Below are 12,447 nucleotides of genomic sequence, written 5' to 3'. Positions count from 1 at the left end.
TTCGACGCTTATAATGTACAAGTGCATTTACAATGTATTTTAAATATTATTATAAGACAATTATAATATACTTCCAGACTAACATTAAGGACGACATTCTATATTATATGTATAAAGTGTGTTACTTTTTGTTTGGTTTGACTATTTTGTTTTAAGTTTAATGAATTAAAACGACTATTTTTTTTTTTGAAAATAGTTTCTACTCAAGTTAACGGCGATTATTAATTAAGCTTTATTATTTAATATTTACCTGAATCTTTCCAGTACATGTACCGATACTTTTTTTAAAATCCGTAGTAAATATTTAATAATTTGGTTATTATAAAGTTGAAAACTTGCATGTAGCTAGCTATAAAATTCCTTCAAAGTACCTTCAAAAGATTAAAATATTTTCATTAAAAAATAAAACAAACTATCAACATTTTTATTAATATACTGTGCAAAGATTAGGGCTTTAAATAAATATTTCTTTTAATTAACGATTACTGTAAACGAAACAGAAACCAAGATGATTAGGCTGTTAAAATAACAACAATTTTAGAAACATGGATTTTTTTCAATATAAAAAGTACCGATAATGAACAAATGCATTTACAAATGTATTTTTTGATAATTCGTGTATTATATGACAATTGAAATATACTTATAAATAAACTAACTTTAAAGACGACATTCTATACATGTATAAAATGATAGTTTTAAAAGCTTTTAAATAGCCTTTAGTAAAGAATTTCCAGTTTATTTTTAGATCACAGTAAACATGGAAAACACCTTATCTTTAAATAGATAAAACTAGGAAAGTTTACTGTTGTTGATTAAAAATAATATTGCACTCTTAACTTTCAATATGAATTTTCCAAAAAAGTCTGCAATGCTAATGCAACTGAATTCATCTTCATTTTGAAGGTTGATATTACTTATTTTATGAAATACACATATGTACAAACGATTACGTATTTCTAAAAATAGATTGCGCACATGTCATTAGAAATCCTAAAATCTGCCGACATCAGTTTTTGTCTCTTTGCAGTTAGTAGAAGGAGGTGAGTTTATCGATGATTATTATCCATTCCTGTTGTGTGCAGGATTTAAATATGTTTGATAGCTGATATAAAACAATAATTTCTAAAATAATGCGATAAATCTGTGTTGGCGTTCTCCTGACTTAAGTCAACAGGTGAATCAAAATGTCGACCGACTACAGTTCCTCAAGAGGGTCGCCAACATGGTGCCTCTAACCAACTTAACATGCATATAATCTGTATTTTTATTTCAAATAAGCAGCCACAATATTGTCACGAAATTGGTTGTTCTTGACAGGTAAAATATACAACACAGACTTTAAAATGGATATGGAGATGTATGAGGCGGATCCAGTGTTTAGAAAGGCGCGTGAAGAGTTCAGTGAACACGGCGTCTCGCCTACTCTCATTAAGGACGTCCTAAAGAGCAAGATACAGCTAAGGCGTGTCTCCGCGGGGCAGGAGGAACTTCGAGTTGAAAACAGACCAACTTTAAAGCATCCAGTACGTAGCTTTTATTTGGATACATCAACATACCAGTGCTACATGTACTTCCATGACACCTAGGATGCATAATTATGATTAATCAAGGAATTTTTTTTTCATTCTAATTTTTTATATAAAGTTTTGATTCTTTATATTACAAAATATTAAATTTCATATATTCCCACAGACATCGTCAGGGATTTTAATCTGCTGTGATGAATGGGCGTTGTCTCGAAATATATATATAAAGAGCTGTCATAAGAAATAAATTTTTTCCGACATTTCAAAAAATCGATAAATTCTCAAGTAACAGTATGAATACACGATATCAAGGTAATAGGGACAACTTTGCATCAATACATTATACATGTATAAAGTAAAGTATTTGACTGGTTTAACTATATAAGCACTGAGGTATCTTTTACCTTGATCAGCATGCAGGTATTCATAGAGTGTTATCCAAATAATTCTCTAATTTTTAACCTAATTTCTACATTTAAGGAATGAAGCTTATTTCAACTTCATATCAATGTAGAACAATGAGACAATTTTTCCATTTTTCCCTTCGAAAAAAAGGTTCAAATATCGCTTTAAAAAGTTAACGTCAAGCGGAGTAATACGTTTTTGACGTAACTCATTGTGACGTTTTTGACGTAACTCATTGTGACGTTTTTGACGTAACTCATTGTGACGTAGGCAAGTTATGTTATACAAAATGGATAAAACCGTTTAACCAATCAAATGACGAATACAACTAAAATTATTTCATTTTCAAATATAATTTTTAAGGAGGAATGCTACAACAAAATTTCATTTTATAGTTCTTAAACATTTCTGTTAAGTTATGGTTTCAGTTAAGCTTTATTATTTATATTTTTTATACTATTTAGGATTTATGCATTATCTGAATATCTTATAAAATATGTAAAGAAAAACAAGATTGACGTTTTTAATTTTTTTATCAAGAACTCCTTGTATGAAAGTAGAACAAACCATCTGTGAATATTTTCAAAACCTATAGATAATATATTCATAAAAAAAACAAGACACAGCTAGCTTAGTGTTAGAGAAATAAATATTTTACAGTTTGGCCACTCATGACTGAATTTAAAACTTATATAATAATTGGAAATGGATAACAATTTATAAAAATACTAGTTTCTTGACATATTAAACGGGTTAAAAAGTAATTGAAGTTAACAATCTAATATACTTCTTAGTGGTAAATAAATTTTAGTGTCACATTGACCCTGCAAATACCAAAGAGAAAAAATATACCGTTTTGGGAAAAATTACTAAATTGATTGATTGCTGTTTAACGTTCCTTTTGAGAATCTTTCAGTCACAATATGATATGAATACTCCCACACTTGCCGATGGCTGGCTACAAATTCTGACGTATGCTCGGCACTAAATCATTATGTTTTAAATTATCTTAATTTTAATCGAGATTGGTCCAAATATTAAAATAATTATTTTTCTCTATTTGCAGTTTCATTTCAATTTCTTTTGAAAATATGTTAACCGTAGTTTCGACTAGTTTAAGGAAGATATTATCCATTGAATTGAAAAAAACATTAACAAACAACGGTTTTGTTCTCATACATGATTTTTTTTACTTGAAAATTTAAAAAGTGTATCCATCCTTTCTTTATATAATTATTTCACTAGATATTCACATTATGCATTTTCAAAAGCAATTTTTTAAAAAAAAGCTTTAAATATTTTCATCTTCTCTGAAAAATGAAAAGAAAAAAATCATAGAGAATAAATTTAATTAAATGCTAATATCGGCCCTCGATGCTGAAAACGGTTTAAAACAGAAGTCCTAAAGTTCCTCCTTCAGGAAGAAGAAAATTCGATGGTTATTTATCTGATTCCAGAGATGTGTACAAACATTCTCAAAAGTGTTTTTAAATATTATTTACAAACATCTTGGGTATCTACTGTAACAGGTTGTAAGCGTTAATATTGAATGAAAAATCTACAAAAAGTAGTTCTTTGTCTTAGTCATAAGTTCTTTCGTAAAACGGATCCTACGTTCTTATGAGAGATTTATATTAGTTAGGAATCATTTTGCTTCGGTTTGTTCAAAAGATTATACAATATACACTATCGATCTTTAAATTTAATATTCATGCCTCCTGAGTGCAAACCTTAGTTTCATGGCTGTAATTAAGCAAAAATTCTTAATGTCTATTTTGATACCTCTTTCAATCTTGTTGAAAGAGATCAGTCTCTATTTTTCAACGTTTAGTTATGTCTGTCTATCTAGAACAAATTTCTTATTTTAGTTAACAGAAGAAGAAGAAATTAAAAATGAAGCGAGAAAGAAGTGTAACAGAGTATCAGCCAAAAGATGTAGGGAGAAGAAAAAACAGGAAAATCAACAGATCTTTGACGTAAGAATGGATTTTATATAAATACTTTTTTATTCCTGTGCTTGATGAATACTTCTGCGCGTCTTCACATGGGCACATCCATTTTTCAAAGCTTGTTTCGGAAAAATGTGTAGGCTTAATTGTCTTTCCATGACCCCTAATCGAAGAGTGGTGGAGGGGCATGTAAATTTAGTTTTTCTTCTGTTCATTCGTCATGTGTCTTTGTTGGCAAAACTTTAACCCCCCCCCCCCCATAAAACCTTTTATAGGTTGGTGCTAGGGATTTCATATTTCGCAAGCGAGTTTGTTAGGATAAGACCTGTACATGTCTTTTTGGCAATAAAAATCTATCCTCTTGACCCTTGAGTTCTTGCATTTTTAAATTTAAACTTCAAGTTGGTTGTGAATTGTCACACGGGGCATCACCATTTCACAAATACACCTTGTTTGAAAATAGAAAGTATTATTAATACACGTAGTTTTTTTCTAATGTTTAAATACAGATGCTTAAAGACCAGGAACAAAGAAATGAGGATTTAAATCAAAAGATATCAGAAATGGAATCAGAAAAATCCAAAATGTTAAAGACCTTAAGTGAAATATACTCACAATTAAATGGACATATAATCACACCAGAGAATGTAATGGACATCGTGAATCTGGGAGTTCAGAGTGAAATGGAAGTCACAGAAACTTCGAGTGAAAATACCACTGCAAATAATCAAAACGATCAGAATAATCAGGAACATTTGGGCCAATCTAACCAAGTGATTCCAGTAACTACGCCGCCAAATTCTGTAAATAATTCAGGTGAAATGAATTTTCAGACAATGTTCGACTTCACAACACAAACCGAAAAGGATCTTGGTGTTCATCGGTCAGCCGACTCCATGCCGTTGGCATCACGGGAAGAACAATCTGAAACTGAAGACTTTTTGGCTTGCATCGCAGAAGAACATTCTGTGCATTGTTCAGGTGAATGGAATGACTTATACAATGAGTTCAGTTTTTAAGATTAGAGACAAATAAAGTAAATTGTTTCTTTATGTTGATTTGTTTAAACTTGTATTTGCATGGTTCACCAATGAAAAACTTTTATATATTGACATTAGAACATGGTGTATAAGTAATACATCTTGCCACGTTGGCTATTGCAATTAAGTTCGAAGCAGAATGAAATTTTAGTTCAGTTTTTAGAGTAAAATTGTATAATTCTGTGTCTAGGAAAAGCCATTTGAAAATGTTATTGTTTATTTTTTTTTTATTTTTAAGTTACTTTCAGTGGAGCATTTGCAATATGATTTGTAATAAACAATTTACAAATATTTACAGTTCAATTTAGTTTTCAATTCAGAGAAAGTTATTGACATTAGAACATGGTGTATAAATAATATATCTTGCCACGTTGGCTATTGCAATTAAGTTCGAAGCAGAATTAAATTTTAGTTTAAATTTTTGAGTAAAATTGTATAATTCTGTGTCTAGGAAAAGCCATTTGAAAATGCTATTGTTTATAATTTTTTTTTATTTTAAGTTAATTTCAGTGGAGCATCTGCAATATGATTTGTAATAAACAATTTACAAATATTTACAGTTCAATTTAGTTTTCAATTCAGAGAAAGTTATAGTTTGAATCATTGTCAAATCACAGATAATGATATAAAAAAACGTTTCTCTAACTACTTAATTAGTTTTGACACTGAACAAAACTATTCACAAGAGACATAAAAAGATACCAAGTATAGAACTGTATAATGTAGTTTGAAGTATTGCAAATCGAGAATGAAGGCTTTCATAAAGAAGTTCAAATATACTAGGAAAACAATGCTTGAAAGCACATCCGTAGATCTAGATAATTTAAATTATTTTTCAATAAATTTAGTTTGCTGCATTTGTTGTATTCAAATCCTTGTTCGAATTTTCATTCACCCATTGTGGCTCCACTGGTAATAATTTATAAAGTAAAATTGATTTTAAAAACTCCTGCTCTTGAAGAGAACTACAAAGCAGTCATATTGAAATGGTAGTCTTATCAAGCTCAAATATTGTAAATTAAATTTTGTTCAGATTATGTAAGTAAGTAATTTATTTATTTAAAGAGACATGTGTACATATTTATGACACCTGGGCTCGGACCACAATATGCAACTTGTTCTGTGAAGCATGTTTTATGTAAAATATAGCTGTAAATTTTTTAAAAGATCAATTAAATACACCAAAATCTCGTAAACATATAAATTTTATTCATTATTAGCTCTACTGGTCAGAGACCAGAAGAGCTTATGCGATAGTAAGGTGTCCGTCGTCCGTCCGTCTGTCTGTCTGTCCGTCTGTCTGTAAACAATTTTTCAAAACGCTACTCCTCCTACAATTTTAAACTGATTTTAATATAATTTGGCACACAAGTAGCCAACACTAAGATACATAAAATAGTGCATCGGTTTTTTATTTCGATGAACGGTGTTGCCATGGTTACTAAAAATAGAACTTTCTGTGAAATTCCTTTAAAACGCTACTCCTTCTACAGTTTTGATCTGATTTCAATATTACTTGGCACACAAGTAGACTACACTAAGATGCATAAAATAGTGCATCGGTTTTTGATTTCGGTGAACAGTGTTGCCATGGATACTAAAAATAGAATTTTCTGTGAAATTCCTTTAAAACGCTATTCCTTCTACTGTTTTGGTCAGATTTCAATATTACTTGGCACACAAGTAGACTACACTAAGATACATAAAACAGTGCATCGGTTTTTGATTTTGATGAACGGTGTTGCCATGGTTACTAAAAATAGAATTTTCTGTGAAATTCGTTTAAAACGCTACTCCTTCTACAGTTTTGGTCTGATTTCAGTATAACTTGGCAAACAAGTAGACTACACTAAGATACATAAAATAGTGTATTGGATTTTGATTTCGATGAACGGTGTTGCCATGGTTACTAAAAATAGAAATACCTGTGAAATTCCTTTTAAACGCTACTCCTTCTACAATTTTGGTCTGATTTCAATATAACTTGGCACACACGTAGACTACATTAAGATACATAAAACAGTGCATCAGATTTGATTTCGATGAACAGTGTTGCCTTGGTTACTAAAAATAGAAACGCCTGTGAAATTCCTTTAAAACGCTACTCCTTCTACTGTTTTGGTCTGATGGCAATGGCTTCTTTTCTCATCCTTTGTTATAAGTACAAACTAGTATAGCTACAGTCTCGACAGAGACTTCTGGTTTTTATTTCTGTTATATTTATTTAAAAATTCAAAATCGAAAATCAACCCGAGAATGCCGCCTCAAGGTTGAGGTGGTGAATTTCCCGTTTTCGAAATGGCGCGGTTCTAACGTTTATCGGGCAAGCAAAATATCAATTTGTGAAAAAGCATGGAAAACGTCAAATATTTCGGACTACCTACTTATAAGAAACTACAAAAGATCTACAGGGCCATATTGACTCAGGTGAGCGCGTGGCTCATGAACCTCTTGTTTGTTTCCCGTCAATGTAAGTCCTTGTGTATCGATTCTTCAAAAAGAAAAGTAGTTAGGTTTTATAAAATTGTAACAAAAAGGAAAAGTTATGTCATGGTGCATAAATTCATTAAATTGGTTTGCTCACTGGTGTTACTTGTTTCTTAAATTTATTTGAGTTGTATCTATGTATAGAGGGACGGTTTTTCCATCTTTGGGTATATATCTGTGCACATAGTCATATGAACTTGTGCACAACTATGTCTAATGTATATATATGTTGTATATATAGGAACTGAAATATTTGCATATATTTCAGCTTGTCTGTAAATATATGCCGTTATCAAAGCTTTTCTCAATAATATTGATTTAAGGGTCCTCCACACACCCCCAGCTTATGTTCTCATATTATTGAGCATTACTTTTAACAAGCATACAACCTTTCAAAACTGTCCAGGGATTAACATGTAATTTATACTGATTTTTTAAAATAATTATTTCACAAGTTATAAGAAATTTTTCCCAAAGCGTTTTCATACCTAGCACAACAAACTTTTTCTTATCCTTTCGTATATTTTTAAGATCACCGAATAACCATAAAAATTTATTTTTATCTATCAACATATTTTTTACAGAAATTTATTTTATTTATAAAAAGTGCATAAAACTCATTTTCTCTGAAATACATCTCGAGAAAAATCAATAAGGACTCCTTTTGTGGAGAAGAATCATTAATGAATTAGATTACATCAAAAAATTGAATTAAAATTAAATGCACTGATTGAGAAAAAACATTCTCAAAATCTTTGGTATCAAAGTTCCTTTTTGGAGTTATCTTTCCTGTTGCCCGTGACTCAAAAACTTTGGCAAGTCTCCGCATACATCACGTACCATACTAATTTAGTAATTATTGGCCACTGAACTGGACAGATATAAAAGAGAAAAACTAGAAACGCACACTATTTTATCAATATTTATAAACAACAATGAGATAATGTATTATTAAAAGGCACAAATTAGTGTGCAAAATTTCAACTATCAAAACAGACTCGGTTGATTGCCTGAAAGTATAAATAACCTAAACGTTTTTCGTCATACCCATCGGTGCCTATTGTTTACGAATTATTATTATTTACATAATCCAAGACGTCTGTTGTCCTTTTATTTAACAAAGAAACGCACATCCTTTTCCATCGGTCACTCCGTGATCATGCCACGTGTTCATTGTTTACAAACGGTGTTAGGTTAAATCGTTCATGCAGAAACTCGGAAGTAAAAGTATTTTTTCTCTACATACGTCAAAGTCACATGGTGTGGAGGACCCTTAAGCATATATTGATAGTAGTTTCTTTGTTGTGTGAATCTAAGATATGATTTACTTTGTGTATTAACCTGTTGTGTAATCCGGAAACTTAAACCGGAAATTTATAAGCATCTCGTGTATCACTCTAAAATTACAGCGTCTGTACATCCTTTTTCACTCAACCCATGAACTAGCAGACGGTTTAAAAATTGAGAGCTTAAAAATTAAAAAAAAAAATAATTGTGAAGTTACGGATAAAATTCTAGTAATTTTGAAAATTTTGTCAAACTAGTCAAACTGGATTATAATTAAGACTTGGATTGCTGTCGATGGCTGCGGATTTATAGGATATTCAGAGATTCTTGTTTGACCTTGTGCAGCATGCTGTAGGCTAAAGTTATTCAGTTGATAATTGTTAGACATAACTTTCTTGATATAAAAGACTTTACTCTTTAAAATTTTGTGAAAACATGCCGCCCATAAGAACACGACGGAGAGGAGTTTCTGCATGAACGATTTAACCTAACACCGTTTGTAAACAATGAACACATGGCATGATCACGGAGTGACCGATGGAAAAGGATGTGCGTTTCTTTGTTAAATAAAAGGACCTTAACTGACGTCATGAATGGCGGGAATACGTGGTTACCGAGTGTTTACAATTTTGGCGATTTTAATCAATTTTATAGACAATTCTCCTAAAGTTTTTACCTCAAAGGACTCTTTTATATGCAGATCATTACAAGGTAACACAGTACTAGTCAATAACACTCAGGATCCAAGTTTTAGCACCGAAATTCTTTTTAATCAGGCAAACCGGAAGTTGTCAATTTCAAAACAATGCCGACCTGAATATCTAGCTTTGAAACTCCTTCTTCTTGGAGGTGATATATCTACTAATCCAGGTCCTATTAAGAATCCCTGTCTGGCATGCCATAAACCAGTACGTAAAAATCAGCAAGCAATTCAGTGCGATTTTTGTGATCACTGGACACATAGAAAATGCACCACAATAACTGTCCGTGAATATACTCCACTAGGAAACTCCAACGATCCATATTTCTGTATAGCCTGTGACTGCAGATTACCACCCTTCTCTGAATCATTCTTCTTTGAACCTTCTGAGAGCGACAGGTCCACTTATCCCCAAGCCGACGAAAGCCAGAACACCGGCAGAGGAAACTCGAACCATCGGTATACTGAACACGCTGAATACGACATCTTCAGCGAATTAAAAGACACTCGAAAGCAACTACCATTAAATCTCATGTGTGGCTATTTAAACATAAACAGCTTAAGATCCAAATTTGAAAGTATAAAAGACCTCCTGAATAGAAACCTCGTGGACATTCTTTTCATCTCTGAGACTAAAATAGATGATTCTTTTCCAGAGAGCTCTTGATGAAAATAAATATGTTGCTGCTATTTTAACGGACTTATCCAAGGCATTTGACTGCCTCCCTCATGATCTTGTTCTGCTCAAACTAAAATCTTATGGTCTCTCTCCACCTGCGGTAGATCTGATAAAGAACTATTTATCTTGCAGAAAACAGTGTGTCAAAATTAGTCAAAATATAAGCACCTTGTTGGATATCTTTAAAGGTGTACCTCAAGGATCAATTCTTGGGCCAGTCATTTTTAATATTTTCATTAATGATATTTTTTATTTTGTAAAAAATTCAGATTTGTACAATTATGCTCATGATAATACCTTATCCAAATCTGATCCTATCTTACAAAATGTTATTACTACTCTTGAAAAGGAAAGTGGCACTCTCATAGATTGGTTTTCAGCTAATAAAATGCAGGCAAACCCAGAAAAATTTCAAGCAATAGCACTGGGGAAAAAGACACATGATAAAAACATTACTTTAAACTTGAAAGGTACAACTCCTGCCTGTGAGGATGAAGTGAAACTGCTTGGTGTTACTTTTGATTTTAACTTAAACTTCAATTCTCATATATCAAATATTTGTAAAAAAGCAGCTCGACAATTAAATGTGTTAAAACGTGTCGGGAAACATCTCTGTAAACTGGGTAAACTTACCATCTATCACTCCTTTATAATGTCCAACTTTAGTTATTGTCCTCTGGTATGGCATTTTAGCAGTGAACAAAATTGCCAAAAAATAGAAAAAATTCAAGAGCGAGCACTAAGATTCATATATAATGACTACACAAGCAGTTATGACCAGCTCCTAGAAAAATCAAACCTCCCCTCACTGAAAATCAGGCGTATGAGAGCCATGGCCCTTGAAGTTTTCAAAATTATAAACAATCAATGCCCACTGTTCCTGCAAGATTTAGTTCAACAGCGAAATTCAACATACAATTTTAGATATCAAAAGACCCTGGAATTACCTAGGCCAAGAACCACTGGGTATGGAAAACAGTCATTCAGCTATGCAGCTGCTACGCTGTGGAATTCTCTACCAAATCATGCTAGGGAACTTTCCACCCTCAGCCAATTCAAAACTTTCATAGAGACATGGACGGGGGAGAAATGCAAATGCAGTTCCTGCAGAAACCACGGTGTAGGGCTGCATAGCTGATGAGACAATGTTTAGAAACAGTTGAATTTTCATTTATTTTTGAAATCTTTCATTTTCTCTAATGATATCACCTATCTGATTTATTATTATTTTTTTTTTCCTTTAACCTCACAATATGCATATCTTGCCTATGTAGGTAGGGACTGACCCAATCACTAGGCAGGATGTGTATTGTTGAGGAACATAAATTACTTTAAAATTATTATTACTATTATTTATTTTTATTTTTTATTCTTTCCTTCGTTCTCAATTTGGTTTAGCTATGTCTGTGTGAATTTTAAATTTCCTAAACTTTCAAATTTATTCAATTATCGGTTTTTTTTTTTAATTTATTTATTTTTAATATTATTAATAATAATAAGTTATTTTTATCTGAATTTATGAATTAAACTTAGTGCTTAATTTTATTACATGTACTAATCATATGACTTTTATTTATTTATTTATAATACTCACGTTATATTTATTTTTGTTGCTCTTAATGCAATCATATTGCTTTTCAAGCTGTCTATTTTTCTTTAACTTATTCTAAAGAAACTTTAAATTCTTAAAATTTGTTAAATTCTTAAAATTCATTTTATCTGTCATAATTTTTGTATGTGTATATATGTATATGTGTTTTTGCATGATAATTTATGTGTAAACGTCTTTCTGTGATATTTTAACTGTGATAGTCGGTTTAAGAGCTCTACAGAGCTCATGTTTATTGTTATGTATGTATACAATGCCGACTTTAAATAAAATTTACTTACTTACTTACTTACTTACTAGGAGAAAAAAGCAGGTCGTCGTCGAAGGTCAGCACCGGGAGCTGGAGGAATCTGCCCCAGCAGCGGAATCAGTGGCAACACAGCAGGCGCCGACATGCGACGGATTTGGGACTGCAATTTCCAACCAATCTGAATCAACAGGTACAAATGTTTTTCTGTCGCAAGTCGGGGGTTCTATCCCCACACCACTAAATTCAGTTCAATTTTTATTGGGGCATAACGTAAACGAGACAATCCGACAAAAAATTGTCGAAGGAAAATATGTAGATTTGTCACTGTTACTAAAAAATTCAAATATTGAAGACTTAGCTAGTGAACGAATTTTGATTTTGGGTAACGATGGTCAAATGCAAAGCAAACCCAAACATACTCAAAAAATCACTTCTATGGAGAAATGGACAGACGCCTTTCTTATTTGAGCATATATACATCTGTCCATACAGGTAAATATCAGGATTTACTA

General features: G+C 31.8%; 1 protein-coding gene across 1 annotated transcript; it reads left to right on the top strand.

The window, feature by feature from the left end:
* The first annotated feature begins 986 nt into the window (after nucleotides 1-986).
* On the top strand, nucleotides 987-4,906 carry LOC134256329 (transcription factor kayak-like). Its single transcript, XM_062738980.1, has 4 exons — nucleotides 987-1,043; nucleotides 1,321-1,526; nucleotides 3,803-3,910; nucleotides 4,393-4,906. Exons 2-4 carry the CDS (start codon nucleotides 1,347-1,349, stop codon nucleotides 4,900-4,902), a joined length of 798 nt encoding a protein of 265 aa, XP_062594964.1. The 5' UTR covers nucleotides 987-1,043; nucleotides 1,321-1,346; the 3' UTR covers nucleotides 4,903-4,906.
* The last annotated feature ends 7,541 nt before the right edge of the window (nucleotides 4,907-12,447 follow it).

The sequence above is a fragment of the Saccostrea cucullata genome, unplaced genomic scaffold (assembly GCF_032062105.1).
Source record: "Saccostrea cucullata isolate Sc308-1 unplaced genomic scaffold, CSIRO_AGI_Scuc_v1 ctg16614, whole genome shotgun sequence".
Taxonomy (NCBI): Eukaryota; Metazoa; Mollusca; class Bivalvia; order Ostreida; family Ostreidae; genus Saccostrea; species Saccostrea cuccullata.
This window is presented reverse-complemented; position numbering and strand designations above follow the sequence as displayed.